Raw genomic sequence first — 16,312 nt, 5'->3', positions numbered from 1 at the left:
TTTCACAGCAGGGAAGCCTGGCGGGTTACAGTACACGAGGTTGCAAAAGAGTTGGACATGATATAGCAACTAAATGGCAAAAAATGGTTGTGAAGTAATATTTCACTGTGGTTTGGATAGACATTTCACAGATGACTGATGTTGAGCCCCTTTTCATGTGTATATTGGCCATATGTATATATTCTTTGGAGAAATGTCTTCTTTAAATCATGGGAATAGGAAACAAGAATATGTCTGCAGGAATACTACATAGGAAAAAAGTTGTCTCAGGGATCTGATAAACTTTTGATATAGCCTTGAGTGAAACAAAAGGTATCGGTGATGGTAAGCCCATTCACCTTAACAAAAGAATTGAATTCAGAATTAAAACAAGGCCAATCTTTGTAATAGCTCCCTCATCTCCTAGGATTCTCTCCTTCACTTACCCAGCTCCAGTCACTAATGTCCATGGAACTCCTTGAGTATGCCAGGCAATCATCTGCCCCAGTGCCTTTGCACTGGCCATCTCCTTTGCCCGCAAATTTTTTCCTTCAGATATCCGTATGATTCATTCCTTTACCTTCAAATCTTTGCACAAATTTTACCTTCTCAGTGAGGGCTACTCTGTAGTACTTACAGACCCTCTTTGGATGTCCTGGTTTTTCTCCATGGCATTTACAACCTAACATATTAGAGAATTTATTTATTTGAAAATATTTAATGTTGTCTCTGCCCTGCTAAGCACTGTAAGAACAGAAATTTCTATCTGCTTTGTTCACTGATTTATCTCTAGAGCCTGGAAGACTGCCTGGTGCTCAATAAATATTTGTTCAATGAATAACTGAAACTAATCTGGATACTCAATTGGTAAATATGTTATTTCCAAATGAAATAAAAAATTAAGAACTTTATTTAAGATAATACACTTAGATTTCACTCTACACGCTCTCTAATTACACCTTTGGTAATTCAGATTAAAAGTGGCCTCCATGTTGCTTGTGAGACAATGGCACAGGGACTGTATATCTTCCAAGGAATTGTACTGGGTAAAACACTAAGAATTTCTGTCTACTCCTTGACATATTCACCTGTAAGTGAATTCAGAAACAATTCATACAAAAAAAAAAAAGAGAGAAAAAAATTCACATACGATTCTGCTAAAGAAAACTATTCTATTACTTACTGCCTACTAAGCTGGCAAGAGATGAGTCAAGGTCACTCCCAAGGGCTTTGCTTGCCGCCATTGCAGGACTTGGTGGTACCAGTGAGATGGGTGCAGGCTGCCCAGTTGGTGCCATGGTTGGCATCAGAAGATCACCTAGACCATCAAACACTGGAAATCAAATAGAACAGGTTCAGAATAATTGCAAAAGAAATATGCAAAATCAAAGGGAAACTCTTTTGAAAAAGAATGAAACAATTTTGTACAATGAAACAATTGTACATTTACAATTTTACCAAAGAAGGCACTTAATCCATACTTTCAATGACTATAACACCAAAAAAACATCTCTACATATGGCTACTCATAAAGTATGGAAATACTAATGAACATGAAAGTGGAAAAAAGAAATTGTGTAATGTTCAGGAAAGAACACAGACTTGGGAATCAGAATTGGGCTCATGTCAGCTGCCTGCCTCATGAGTGTGTGACTTTGAGAAAGTGACTGTCTGAGTTTTTATTACCTGTAAGTGGGAAGAGTACAACTACAACATGGATTTGTTGTGAAGATTAAACTAGATGATATACGTCATGCCTTTACTATAATGCTCACTCAAAATAGGCATTCAATATGTGGTAGTTACAATGCCTACTTTTATAAAAATTCTTAAATGAGAAAGTAAGTCTGAATCTCCTAATTCCTATGAAATCAGTGCTGGAGTAAAATCTGATCTGATGATTAGTACCTATTAACAAATATCTGAAAAACATACTGTAGAAGTAAGAATTTTGATTTTTGTTTCTTTCATTGTAGTATGAAAGTTAGAACCACTTCTGGTTCTAACTTTAAGGGCATAGCTACAATATATGCTATTTTCAGGATTAAGAATCATGCTATTATTGATGGTTCCTGATCAGATGTAACAAATGACCATTTGTTTAGTTCCTGGAATACAGAAAGACTATTCAAAAATGCTGTCTCATAGGATTTGTACAAAAGCTTCTGCTGATACTTACATCAAAAGTTTTATGGTTGCTAATTTTTTTTATATACAAAAAAAACAATGCATATTTACCATACACACACCACTCTACAATAATTCTAAATTAAAAAAAGGACAGCATTCAACTCAGCACTGGCAATGGAAGCAACCAAATTGTCAGGCAGAGGATATAGTTGGGGTGTTTCTGAAACACAATTACCAAAAACTCACCAATTGAAAATTTGTAGTAGGGACCCAGCATGAGAAGAGTAGAATGGAAGAAAATACAAACAAAATGACAGCAGGATGAAAGGTTAAAGGCAGGCAAAGAATACTATTCGTGTCAACTTCATCAAACGGAGGGCCAGGCAAACTTCAGAGCGTGTAAACAACAGCAGTGGGAGTGTCTACACATTGAGATACTGCACAAAGATTTAGCACAAAGTATTTGTTTTCCCTTAACTTTCTCCAAACCATGTGCATATAAGCTCATGCAAACAGATGGTGTGCATGTTAAGTTAAATATCTGCTAAAAAATAAAAACAAAAACAGAAAGAGATTGCAGGTTATTCTTAAAACCACCAAAAATGTATGGAAAATATTTACTTAGGTTACAGAAGGAGAGATTTATTGAACAGTTTTAAAACCAGGTGTTCATCCAATATTTGCTTATAAATTTCCTGATATCACACGAACCTGAGGTGGTGTATTTTAGAAACAGAACAAATAAAAAGAATATTTGAAAAATCACTGCCTCACCTGAAGGATCAAAGGAGCTGCTGCTAGAAGTTGAAGGCGTTGTTCCAAAAGCTGCCTCAAAATTGGGCTGTAGCAGGTTATTCTGAGCTGGAGTCACTGGCGATGGAGAAGGAGCCATGAAAGAACCCCCAAATCCTGGGAAAAAGTAGTTCCAGAAAAATATAAGCAGAAACAACTAAAGATAGGTAAAGGCCAATAAAACAGAGTCAGCAGAAGTAACAGAAGACCAAAAAGCTATTGAGTGCATATGGATGAGAAGGCAATGAAATCCAGGAAGATATGCTTTTGGAATAGTTTTTCAAGTATCTCAAACTCGGACATGTAATAATCAGATATTTAATTTAACTGGAAATCAGAGAGCACATAAGACTTTATGTCCCTGTTAAGAGAACCTGCAGCAATCCAATCTACCGTTATGATGGAGTACATAAAGCTGAGATGGTTTCACTATGGTTAAACTTCAGATAGTTATTTATGTATTTAAATTTTATTTCTTCAAATCACAATACCAGGTACCTCGAAAATGCTTAGTTTACACATTGGCTCATTATAATAATAAAATGCAAATCAGAAAAATATGCATGTATCCTGCCATCAACTCCTCCTGAATATATTTCTTATATGTTCCAGTCTCATTGCTGCCATTGACAAATTTAGGCTCACCCAATACAACACAAAGCGACTTTCTGCCTCTAATCTGTAGCTCCTCCAACCTAGCCTTTACAGTGCAGCCAGAGTGATCTTTCTGAGTAGAAAATGCTGACAAAGTTACTTCTCTAATATCCTTCATGGGCTCCCCAGAACTTTCAGATTCATATAATGTGGGGTTCCTTTATATAGCAAACAAGTGCATCTGTCTCTGGACCTCCTTCTCTCCTCCCTGCAAATTCAGCTGCGGCCATAATACACATCACAATGAGCCAGCCCCAGGAGGGCTTCTTTGCCTCCTATTGCCACCCACAGCTACCAGCCCCAATGACCCTGCCCCTCCCACATCTGGTATACATAGGTGATGTGTCCTGCCTCTGTGCTCTCAGCACTGGTACATCTCCCCACCCTGCCCATATACCATCCTTTATTTCCACCCCAGTCCCCACCCTGGGGGTGGCTTTTTGGTGTCAGGAACTGTCTTTTTTCATCTTTTCCACGAATACTCAGTCAAATGTCTAAAACACTGAATTAACACTTATTGAAAGGAGGATACTTTTGAATTTAAAAGGTGAGGAGAAAGCAAAGACCTCAAATTAAGTGTTTCTCTTTTGAAGCCTGGAAGTAAATTATTGCTCTCAATCAACAGACAGAAGCAGAGCTCACTGTATTGCTTCTGTACAAAAAGATGTAAGGATTCCCTGGTGGCTCAGACCGTAAAGCATCTGTCTGCAATGAGGGAGACCTGGGTTTTGTAAAGTATCTGCCTGCAATGAGGGAGACCCGGGTTTGATCCCTGGGTCGGGAAGATCCCCTGGAGAAGGAAATGGCAACCCACTCCAGTATTCTTGCCTAGAAACTCCCACAGATGGAGGAGCCTGGTGGGCTACAGTCCATGGGGTCACAAAGAGTCGGACACGACTGAGCGACTTCACTTTCACTTTCATGAAAAAAGTGACTCCTTAATAAGACATTAGATGATGTCCTATTATCAAAATTAAAGAAGTCTTTTTTATACTCAGTTTGGGTATATATATATTATATATATATATATATATAAATGTATTCTTTTCTCATCTAGCTATATCTTTTCTTCACAAAATGCTTGCCAAAAAACATAAAGAATGCTTACAAAAAACCTTTAGCTTACACTTCGTAACAGTAAATTTATAATTTTGGAAATGACTTCCACTGAAATTCTCCAGTTACTATTTCTAACCAGAAAATCATGCTGTCCCTGGAAATGGATAGTGACACTGGCTTAGGTTTCCTTGTTTATGTATGAAAAAATGAAACATGGAGAACTGTTACCTATTAGAAGATGCTCTCTAAAAATTCATGGGGACTACCTGAAGTGATTTTAGCAGTATTCAAGTGACTTAAGGATCATGTAGCCTTCCTAAATGAAGACATCCTGTAGATATTTAAAAATTAACATCATAATGAAGCGAAGATGGGATCAGTTCAGTTCAGTCGCTCACTCGTGTCCGACTTTTGCGACCCATGAACTGCAGCATGCCAGGCCTCCCTGTCCATCACCAACTCCCAGAGTTTACTCAAAGTCATGTCCATTGTGTCAGTGATGCCATCCAACCATCTCATCCTCTGTTGTCCCCTTTTCCTCCTGCCCTCAATCTTTCCTATCATCAAGGTCTCTTCCAATGAGTCAGTTCTTCGCATCAGGTGGCCAAACTATTGGAGTTTCAGCTTCAACATCAGTCCTTCCAGTGAACACTCAGGACTGATCTCGTTTAGGATGGACTGGCTGGATCTCCTTGCAGCCCAAGGGACTCTCAAGAGTCCTCTCCAACACCACAGTTCAAAAGCATCAATTCTTCAGCATTCAGCTGTCTTCACAGTCCAACTCTCACATCCATACTTGACTACTGGAAAAACCATAGCCTTGACTAGACGGACCTTTGTTGGCAAAGTAATATCTCTGCTTTTGAACATGCTATCTAGGTTGGTCATAACTTTCCTTCCAAGGAGCAAGCGTCTTTTAATTTCATGGCTGCAATCACAATCTGCAGCAATGTTGGAGCCCAGAAAAATAAAGTCAGCCACTGTTTCCCCATCTATTTGCCATGAAGTGATGGGACCAGATGCCATGATCTTAGTTTTCTGAATGTTGAGCTTTAAGCCAACTTTTTCACTCTCCTCTTTCACTTTCATCAAGAGGTTCTTTAGTTCCTCTTCACTTTCTGCCATAAGGGTGGTGTCATCTGCATATCTGAGGTTATTGGCATTTCTCCCGGCAATCTTGATTCCAGCTTGAGCATCCTCCAGCCCAGTGTTTCTCATGATGTACTCTGCATATAAGTTAAATAAGCAGGGTGACAATATACAGCCTCGACATACTCCTTTTCCTATTTGGAACCAGTCTGTTGTTCCATGTCCAGTTCTAACTGTTGCTTCCTGACCTGCATACAGGTTTCTCAAGAGGCAGGTCAGGTGGTCTGGTATTGCCATCTCTTTTAGAATTTTCTGCAATTTATTGTGATCCACACAGTCAAAGGCTTTGGCATAGTCAATAAAGCAGAAATAGATGTTTTTCTGGAACTCTCTTGCTTTTTCAATGATCCAGCGGATGTTGGCAATTTGATCTCTGGTTCCTCTGCCTTTTCTAAAACCAGCTTGAACATCTGGAAGTTCACGGTTCACATATTGCTGAAGCCTGGCTTGGAGAATTTTGAGCATTACTTTACTAGAAGATGGGATAAATGCAATTATTTTTGAGGATATGACCAGTTTGGTTTTAGGGAGGTTGGTTGCTGCGTTAAGGTTGACTTCTTGGAAACATCCCCCACAAGTTGGAATATGGCAGTCGGAAATCTAGGCAAAGGGTATGGTTCTCTTTGTTACAGGTGAACATGGAAACAACTGTACCTGACACTCAGTTTCTTAAAATTTGGTCAAGAAAGGACAATTTATTGTAAGGTCACAGCGTATCAGTGTTGGAAAGGACATTAAGATCAGCTGATTCAATCCTAGCTGATTCAATCCTATCTTTTCACAGCTAGAAAAGATGCAAAGGGAAGTTAACACACCACCCGTGACTCAGTAATAAAAAGAGAAAACCATGTGCATTTACCCAGGGCTCAACTGCTTAGTGCTGGTGAGTTTCATAAGGTAAGGGGTTCATTCCCATAGATGAATAAATAACACTATTTAATGAAAAAAAAAAAAAAAAGACCACTGTTTTCTCTATGAAAGTGAAGGTTCAGCCAAAATTGGCATGAGGCTCACCAAAAGACAGGCACATTCTGAGCAATTTTTTTAGGTTGAACTATCTGAGCCACATACACTGTCAATATTCTACCATTTTGATCCCACAAAAATACCAATTTTATATCATTCAACCTAAGACATATATTAGCTCATTTAAGCCTCACAATCACTCCAGGAATTTTCATGAATGAGGAAACTGGGGCCAGAGAGGTTAAATAATTTGATTCAGGTGACCTGATGGCAAGTGCGGAGCCAGGATTTCAGAAAGGAATCTTCTAGAACCCTGGTTCTTCCCCACAATACTACTTGACCTCTTTCCTACAGCCACGTGTGAGGCCAGAGTTATCCCCTTCTGACAGGTTTATAAAGTCAACAGAGATCTGGAAAGATGGCTTTTCCCCATTATACTCAGTTCTTATGAAGCAGGCACCTTCACAAACCTAGACTAATTACAAAGCTATAAAGTGATATAAAATAACCAACTGATTATTATGTTAAGGAAGAAAAATCTGTCGCTTTACTCTAAAGTAAGAGTTAAGCAGGAAAATGATAGGCATTAATAAGGAGTTTGGAGATCTCCTGTTAAGTGAAAAGTTTTAGAGACTTGGAATAGAGGTAAGCAGTAAGAGAATACTAATGACGACTCTTTCTTTCTCTTTGTTTTGGAATTTATATTAAGAAAGTCTGTGCAATTGAAAATAAAGTAATAACTACTAGGCTTCCTGCCTATATATATATGTCTCAGATGTCCTGCAGACATGTTTGAGCTGTCCTACATGAATCACCAGCTGCAGACATACTGCCTTTTATCACAGATGATCAGTCTTATGAATGTATCTCTCTACAGGGGAATGGCCTACACACTTAATGAAGTTCTATTAACAGAGACATATCAAAACTGACAGTCGTCGTCTACACACATCACTTGGGTCGAGGGAGTACCATGTTAAAATTATTGGTAGATAAATACATTCCCACACACATTTTCCCACACTCACATGTGCTCTATTATGTTAAAGATGCTGTCATTTCCTTTATTCTCAGTGGTACAGTTATTAAGTCCATTTACTAAAATCAATTTGAGAGAGTCAATATTTCTAGTAACAGCCTGAGAACCTTCTGTCTGTTCTGTTTCTGACCCCCAGAGATGAAATGATTGGTCTTCTATAGACCATACCAGTTAGTGGGAACTGTTACTAATTGCATACTGAAAGTTTTTATATTTTAAATCAGTTCAAGGACTTCTGTGGCCCTGCTAAAGCTACCTGTGCCATGTGGTTAACAGAAGATGCGAAACTATGAAAGGTCTCCCTCCTACTGCAGGACATTATTCTCCCATACCTGTGGAATTAAAACTAGGAACAGGTACAGACCTAGGCTAGTACAGATTATGGTGCCGTCATCCCAGAATTGTCTCTTATGGAAGAAAATGGTTTCCGTTTGATATCAACCTCACAAGTTAGGCATATCGCTCAACATACCTAACCTCCCTTAATAGTCCATTTTTACACGGCCATCCAGGAAACTGTCTCCATCTTTCAAACATCTGTATCTTCAGCTGATATCTCATGAGAGGAGTTTGATGGTTTTACTCTTCACTGGGTGAAATAATATTTCATTTGTTATAATAACTCTCAAGTTTCTAGCCAGACTCTGTCTGAGATGTGGGTGATGCCTATATCCCACCAGCAACCTCAACAACTTGGAGAGATTTATTCTGTTAGCCTGTCCTCCTTGGACACAGAAGTTGCCCTTCTAGAATGTTCTCTAGTTTCACCACACTAGGTACACCAAATAGAACCTGAAATTTTTACTCAAGGAGAAGACTAAGGTGATATTTTATTCACAGTTCAATTCTGGAATTGCAATTATGTCATAGGTCTAAAAGTAAATTAAATGAAGAATAACTAGTTTTTCTGGGATATGTGTCCTTTCAAGAGATTATGCATTTAGTCTTTGTTTTTGAGTTTTAAATTACACACTTAAATTTTTTTGGGGGGGTGCTACAATATATGAACTTTTTTTTAGTTCATCAAGTTAATACTTTAGTACTAACTTTTTATTAGTACATCAAGTTATAAGATGTTATTCACTAAAAACAATGTGAAAAGACAACCCTCAGAATGGGACAAGAAAAGCTATGACCAACCTAGACAGCATATTAAAAAGCAGAGACTTTACTTTGCCGACAAAGGCCCATCTAGTCAAAGCTATGATCTTTCCAGTAGTCATGTATGGATGTGAGGGTTGGGCTATAAAGAAAGCTGAGTGCTGAAGAATTGATGCTTTGGTGTTGGAGAAGACGCTTGAGAATCCTTTGGACTGTAAGGAGATCAAACCAGTCAGTCCTAAAGGAAATCAGTGCTAAATATTCATTGGAAGGACAAATGCTGAAGCTGAAACTCCAGTACTTTGGCCACCTGATGTGAAGAACTGACTCACTGGAAAAGACCTGATGCTAGGAAAGATTGAGGGCAGGAGGAGAAGGGGACGACAGAGGATGAGATGGTTGGATGGCATCACTGACTTGATGGACATGAGTTTGAGCAAACTCCAGGAGTTGGTGATGGGCAGGGAAGCCTGGCATGCTTCCATGGGGTCTCAAAGAGTTGGACACAATTGAGCAACTGAACTGAACAGGATGGGAAAATAGTAAATGAAACAACTGACAAAGAATTAATTTTCAAAATATACAAGCAGCTCATACAACTCAAAACCAGAAAAACAAACAGCTCAATCAAAGAGTGGGAAAAAGAACTAAAAAGGCATTTCTCCAAAGACGACACACAGATGACGAAGAAACACATGAAAAGATGCTCAACATCACTCACCATTAGAGAAATGCAAATGAAAACTACAATGAGATACCACCTCACACCAGTCAGAATGGCGATCATCAAAAAGTCTACAAACAATGCATGCCAGAGAGCATGGGAAGAAAAGGGAATCGTCTTGCACTGCTGGTAGGAATGTAAACTGATACAGCCACTATGGAAGATGGTATGGAGATCCCTTAAAAAGCTAGGAATAAAACCACCATATGACTCAGCAATCCCACTCCTAAGCATATACCCTGAGGAAACTAAAACTGAAAAAGACACATGTACCCCAATGTTCACTGCAGCACTATTTACAATAGCTAGAACATGGAAGCAACCTAGATGTCCATTCACAGATGAACGGAAAAAGAGGCTGTGGTACATATATACAATGGAATACCATCAGCCATAAAAAGAAACACATTTGAGTCAGTTCCAATGAGCTGGATGAATCTAGAGCCCAAAGCACAGAGTGAAGTAAGCCAGAAACAGAAATACAAACATCATACGGATACAAACATATATGGACTCCAAAAAGATGGTACTGATGAATTCACTTTCAGGGAAGCAATGGAGAAACAGACACAAAGAACAGACCCATGGACATGGGGGAGGGGGGAGGGACAGGGTGAGACGTATGCAGAGAGCAATATGGAAACCTACAATACCACATGTGAAATAGACAGCCAACGGGAACCTGCTGTATGACCCAGGGAACTCAAACAGGGGCCCTGTGACAATTCCTGTGACAAGGGTGTGATGTGGAGGGAGCTGGGAGGGAGGCCTGGAGGGAGGGGACCTGGGCACACCTATGGCTGATCCCACCTATGGCTGACCCCTGTTGATATACGTCAGAAAATCACAAAATTTGGCAAAGCAATTATCTTTTAATCAAAAAGACAAATTTAAAAAAAAGATCTTATTCAAAGTAATGACCAATGTGAACAGTATTTCAAGATGTCCAAAACAACTATAACGTAACATTAAATAAGTAACTGTGACCTCTACTGGTGGAAAGTTGCAGACACTGCTTTTACTATTGTAAAAGTAATTTTACAATTCTGATTTGCTGCCAGCATTCAGATTCTGGAGTAAAGCTAAAATTTCAGTTAGTGAAAATAAAAATGTAATGTTTCCCTCCATCAAGTTAACAGATACCCCTGACTTCTACCCAGGGTTAAGAACCCTGCTTTCAGGGTGAGTTCTGGACATATTCGGGACCCATGGCTACAAAGATTTAGAGAAGAAGCAAGACCCCACTCAAGAATCCCCTCTGAAGATGGACATTCTGGGATGTTTCTTTCCTTCTATTTGTGGCAGTTGCTGGAGGTTCCCACTTGGAGTTTGTATGTTTAGACTGGTTGAGGAGATATTTGAAAACAAGATCAACTCAAATTCTGGTTTTCCTGACAGCAAACAGCTTCCCAGTCCTTATCAGATTGTCAGCTAACTTAACATGTTAAGACAAATAATTCACTCCACTGTCTTCGACCTCAGAGGGCTGCAGGGTGTGGCGCTGTGGAACAGTCAGGGACTGGGGCATCCTGTCCACTGTGCTCGCGAGGCAGTCCTGAGGGCGGATCTCCTTGTCCTTGGTCAGCTGCCCTTTCTTCTTCAATGTGCTCGCCTCCTGGTAGGGTGGTGAGATGGGGGGCTGCCTGGGTGGAGTGCACTTGTATTCTGAGCCATCCTCTAGGTCCAGTGGGTAACTGCAGTCTGAATCATAGGCGCTCAGGTCCCCAGAGGTCACAAATGGCACAATGATGAGGCTAAGGCCATCCAACTGGTTGAAATCGTAAGAGTGATCCAGCAAGGGTTTGGTCAAGTCAGGCAGGAAGCCCTCAGGGGAGTCGTAACCCTTACAGACAGCAAAGGCCTCGATGCTGGAATTTCGGCTGTTCCTGGGCTTGGCACATAGCACCCTGGAGAAGAAGACACGCAGCTGGCTGTAGATCAGTGTCACATCCCGGCCTCGTAAGATCTTGGCCACAAAGCAGCCCCCTGGCTTCAAGACGTGCGTAGCAAGGTTCAGAGCAGCTAGGAGGAGCTGGGCCTGCATATACTCATCAACATCATGGAGGCCGGTTACATCAGGAGCCCCGTCACACACCACTAGGTCAGTGGGGCAGTCTTCAAAGTGCTGGATGATCTCCTTGGCAGTGGACAGCTGGGTGATATCCCCCTAGATCTGTAACACAGCTGGTAGTGGAGCCATTGCCTGAAGGTCCACAGCCACCACATGGCCAGAACCCTGGCCCCCTATCTTCTGGCTCAGCACTTGGCTCCAGCTGCCTGGGGCCGCACACAGGTCAATCGCCCACGTCACGCCTTGGAAGAGCTGGAATTCCTCTCAAGTTGTAACAGCTTGAAGGCACTACGGGCGCGCCAGCCTTTCTCCTTGGCTAGGCGGTAGTAGACATCTCGCTTGTCCTTTGACGACCGTCCCATCTCACACACCGTTTGCCCAGGGGCCTGCCAACAGTAAGCTCAAACTTTCAGAGCGGGGAGAAGAGGAACGAAGACAGCCGGTCCGTGAGGAGCACGAGCTTCAGCGAGAGCGCAAGCCCATGAGAAGTCGTAGGTTTTCGGCTTGTTTCCTTAATCGCTCTGAAAGCCTGTCACGCATACTAACGGTGACCAGAGCGTGCCACGCCTGTCATAGTGAAACGCAGTGGCTCGTGCGAAGCCAGACCGGACCTGAACTTACCACGAGTGCCAGCATCTCACAGCGACATAGCCAGTCTGACGAACTGCCGTTCCCAACATGCAATGGGCGCGAAGAAAGCCACCGGTCTTGAACGGCGAGGCAGAAACATCGCAAGGAACGAGAACTCACATATTAATTTTGGAGAGCGCTTTCTCCCCAATTTTGAGATGCTCCTTAATTTTTGGTTTAAAATCTCTAAAAATCATTTTTAACACTTAGTTATGCTATATCTTTATTGCATTTCCTTTTGTATTTACATATAATTTTACTCACTCAAAAAGCACTGTAAAGCAATTATATTCCAATAAAAAAAGGGGGGGGGGGGATCTAACCAATGGTGGAAATGTAGAAAAGCTTCTCTTAAGAGTATTCATATATTATAGAACTGTCAAATATCATGGTACATTTCCCCACAAATTCCTTTAAAAAAAGGGCGGGGCAATACAAGATAAAAATTGCTGAATTAAGCATATTATTTCTTTAATAAAAAACATGCTAACTGAAAGTAAGGCATATTAAGAGCATCTAATGAGCTGCAGGGGTGGCTTGCATACAACTGATTTTAAGACCAATTTCATCAACTCCTGGGAAATAATCAACTTTCTATTATACAATGTCTTATTTTTCAATTTCATGTCTAAAAGGAAAAGAAGACATGCACCTTGAAATTTATATATTATCTGTTACTTATAAAAATATATCCAAACTTAACTTTCATAAAAAACTATTTTATTTTAATGCAATTAATTACCAGCTAGTAGGTCTGCCGATGCTGACGAGCTAGAAGCAGCCTGAGGTGCAGGTTGGGGTTCAGAAGCACTACTTCCGAATGCATCTACCCATTATCCATTATGCAGCAAAAAAGTAAAAGAGTGTAAACAGTAAGTAAGGGAAGTGATTTGCTGAGAAATGCACAGACATGACACTCTGTGGTAAGCTTGTCTCCTGTGGATATGTGAAATGACTGAATGGATTGACTTATGCTCTGACCAGTTCATTCTCTCAAAAGAAGAGTTCTAGGATACTTAAAAATTAACACCTCTTTGTAAGAGTAAGAAAATTATTTTTCTTCTTTTTTTAAGGGCTGAATCCTATAATCTGTCAAAACAGGATCAAAGTTTTAAAGCTTTTTGCTCAAAGCCAAGAATCCCCTCCCATTAGAACTCTATTAAACAAAATTTAACAAACAATTCAAGCAGCAGCTGCCCTACTTGTATCAAAGTTTAATGATTTTGCCACAGGTTTTGAGCCTCTGAATGTCACAAACTGCGACACCTTTGTACCTCTCATATTCCTTTCATGGCACTCACCATAATGCATCAATGTACCCTAACTACTCAATGTGGGTTTCACTTGCTAAGGATGGTATTTTAGCCCACAGCATACGCATTTATGCAAATTCATAAAGAAATCACTCCAAACGTGGACTTTCCCCAATAAGTTTACTGCTAACAGAAGACACTGAATGTATCATCCAAATGAGTAGTTCTAGAGTTAATTCAGTACATCTGCCTTTCTTCCAATAGCATACAGGAAAAGAAAAATGCATTTAAGTCAGTGAAACATCTTCTAGTTCTCTGGGAGGATTTAGGAACATTAAACTCAACATAAATAAACCCTATGGAATAATGCATGACATCTAGAGCTTATGCTTTCAATTCTGACTGGCTTATCTTTTTTCAATTCCAAATTATCTATGTTTATATTGCTTTAAAGAACTTGGAAACGATTTAGCTGACAGATCAGGATCACCAAGGAAGAGCAGTAGCAGGAAATTCCAATCAGTTGATTCTACATGAGGATGAATGAAAAGTTAAAAACACAAGACTGCAAATGAAAAATCATCTGGTTTTGTTAGGACATGCACTAAAAAATAGGATGAGCCGATGAGGATGAAGATGATGATGACAAAGAAATGGAAAGATCTTAAAAACTTAAGTTCACATTTAAAAGATGAAAATAACTTCACATGGTCAAAAGAAAAAAAATAATGAACTACAAGATCTCAAAACTATTCTGGGGGGGGAGGATTTTGTGAGTGTTGAAGGTGGAGAGATACGCACCCCCAAAAAGGTCTATCACCCCTGAAGAATCCACTTTTGCTGGCGAGGCAGTGGTTGCAGGAGATGGCGCTACAAACGTATCCACTGGAGCAAAGCACATAACAGGACAAAGGGCACGTCACACAAAGGAAAACGAAACCCTGAGCCTCGACAAATAGCTTCCAGAGATTTCATGTTGAATAGCAGGAAGATCTATCCTCTTAAGTTAGACAGGCTTAACAGTTGAGTAAAAGCCAACAGTTTTAAAAATATGTATTTCACAGAAGAAAATAAAACTTGACTCCCTGAGGTCACAGGATGTAGTATGAAAAAGAGTTTTTCTCTTTCCAGTTGGTAGCAGATTTGAAATATAGGGGGTCATCAATTGGGGATGGACCAAAAATGAGATTTTTTTTTTAAAGTGAATTTTGAGCGTAAAAGAACTCAAGACAACCCTCATATTTTTGCATCTGTCTCTCCACACATACCCCCCACCCCCGACCCCCACCACTAAAACATCTCAGAAGGCTTGACCTTGGCAGAAACACTCACCGGATAGGAGGTCAGCAGTGAGAGAGCTCTCAGGCACAGGAGAGGCCCCTTGTGGTGGAGAGGAGAAAGCATCTTCCCAAAGTGAAACAAACCAAAACCAAGCAGAAGTGAGTAGAGAGCTGAAATCACAGTCAGAAATCTAACAAGTGCATTATCACAGAGGTGGACAAAGGGCTTTTTCATGAAAACATTGAGGCAAACTCACGTAAAGAAAGGGAGCTTTGGCTTTACCTGTCCCAAACAGGTCTATGCTAGGAGCAGCCTCTGGCTTAGGCGCGGGAGCGACTTCAGGAGCAGACTCAAACAAATCTAAGACCAAGAACACACATGCCTTTACTCAACGGGAGGGACCCGCCAGAAACCGCCTCACTTTCCAGTCGCGGGTGAGCACTTTTGGAAGAGTTCTGAAACGAGCTGCAAATGGTTGCTGGAGAACCATTTCATGACACAGACATCATGCAGTCAAGAGTTGCGTATGCAGGAAACCGCAAGGACCGGAATACAATCCACCGGGTGGCAAGAGTTTAATGACATCGACAATGACAACAAAAAAATTACCACCAAAGATATCTAGAGCAGGAGGAGCGGAGGTGGTGGCGGCGGAGGTGGTGGCAGTGGCGGCGGCGGCGGCGGTGGCAGCGGTAGTGGCAGCAGCGGCAGCTGCGACGGCGGGAGCAGGAGAAGGAGCAGTGGCGGGAACCGGAGGGGCGGTGCTAGCTGTAGGGGTAACTACAGGAACACTGGTCTCAGGTGGCTTCATTGCAAAGAGGTCCAGCTCGGGTGCAGCCTCTGCACTACCTTCAGACGGGGCAAAGGGGTCTTGGGGAAAGGAAAGTGGAGACACACACACAGCATCAGTAAGGAAACTGGCAAGAGAGCAGCGTTATAACTACAGGGACCAAGACACCTGGCACAGATATTCACACGCTAGCTAGGCTTTCGGCTGCTTGCTAGGCATTAGCTGCTGGCTAGGCATTAGGCTGCTCGCTTTGAGCTAGGACCCTACTAGTGGGGGTCAGTGATTAGCATGTTCTTCTAAAGAGAAAAGAAAATCTAGCAGGTACCACGAGTTCAGAAATTGAAACACTTAACAAGTATTTGTCAGATTAGACTACGGTCTAGGATTGGAGACTGTTATTTTTTAAATGCTCACTTAATCTGGTCAACTTGGTAGCTTGAAAGATTCATGAAAACATGCCTATATATTGGAATTCAGTGTTACAAAAAGAGTACAATACATTGATAGCATTTATGGTTGTTGTTGAGTTGCTAAGTCGTGTCAGACTCTTTTACAACTCCAGGGATTATAGCCCATCAGGCTCCTCTTTCCATGGGGTTTCCCAGGCAAGAATACTAGAGTGGGTTGCCATTTCCTTCTCCAAGGGATCTTCTCAACCCAGGAATCGAACCCACGTCTCCTGCATTTCAGGCAG

At 41.0% G+C, this 16,312-nt stretch overlaps 1 protein-coding gene and 1 pseudogene across 10 annotated transcripts in view; both read right to left on the bottom strand.

The window, feature by feature from the left end:
- Nucleotides 1–16,312, bottom strand: part of SNAP91 (synaptosome associated protein 91) — a 239,691-nt gene that overhangs the window by 99,760 nt on the left and 123,619 nt on the right. For 5 of the 10 annotated variants that reach the window (XM_044924466.2, XM_025294809.3, XM_025294814.3 and 2 more), the window contains 7 exons: nucleotides 15,438–15,698; nucleotides 15,111–15,188; nucleotides 14,880–14,951; nucleotides 14,349–14,432; nucleotides 13,037–13,120; nucleotides 2,884–3,018; nucleotides 1,163–1,312 (listed from right to left, as the gene is read on the bottom strand). In XM_044924466.2, coding sequence (XP_044780401.2) covers nucleotides 1,163–1,312; nucleotides 2,884–3,018; nucleotides 13,037–13,120; nucleotides 14,349–14,432; nucleotides 14,880–14,951; nucleotides 15,111–15,188; nucleotides 15,438–15,698 — 864 coding nt within the window. The remainder of the gene's footprint in view (nucleotides 1–1,162; nucleotides 1,313–2,883; nucleotides 3,019–13,036; nucleotides 13,121–14,348; nucleotides 14,433–14,879; nucleotides 14,952–15,110; nucleotides 15,189–15,437; nucleotides 15,699–16,312) is intronic. The other 5 variants (XM_025294813.3, XM_044924468.2, XM_044924470.2 and 2 more) reach the window with 3 other exon arrangements.
- Nucleotides 9,830–13,019, bottom strand: LOC102390655 (annotated as a pseudogene).

The sequence above is a fragment of the Bubalus bubalis genome, chromosome 10, assembly GCF_019923935.1.
Source record: "Bubalus bubalis isolate 160015118507 breed Murrah chromosome 10, NDDB_SH_1, whole genome shotgun sequence".
Taxonomy (NCBI): Eukaryota; Metazoa; Chordata; class Mammalia; order Artiodactyla; family Bovidae; genus Bubalus; species Bubalus bubalis.
The sequence above is the reverse complement of the archived record's forward strand: the minus strand, read 5'-3'. Positions and strand labels throughout refer to the sequence as shown.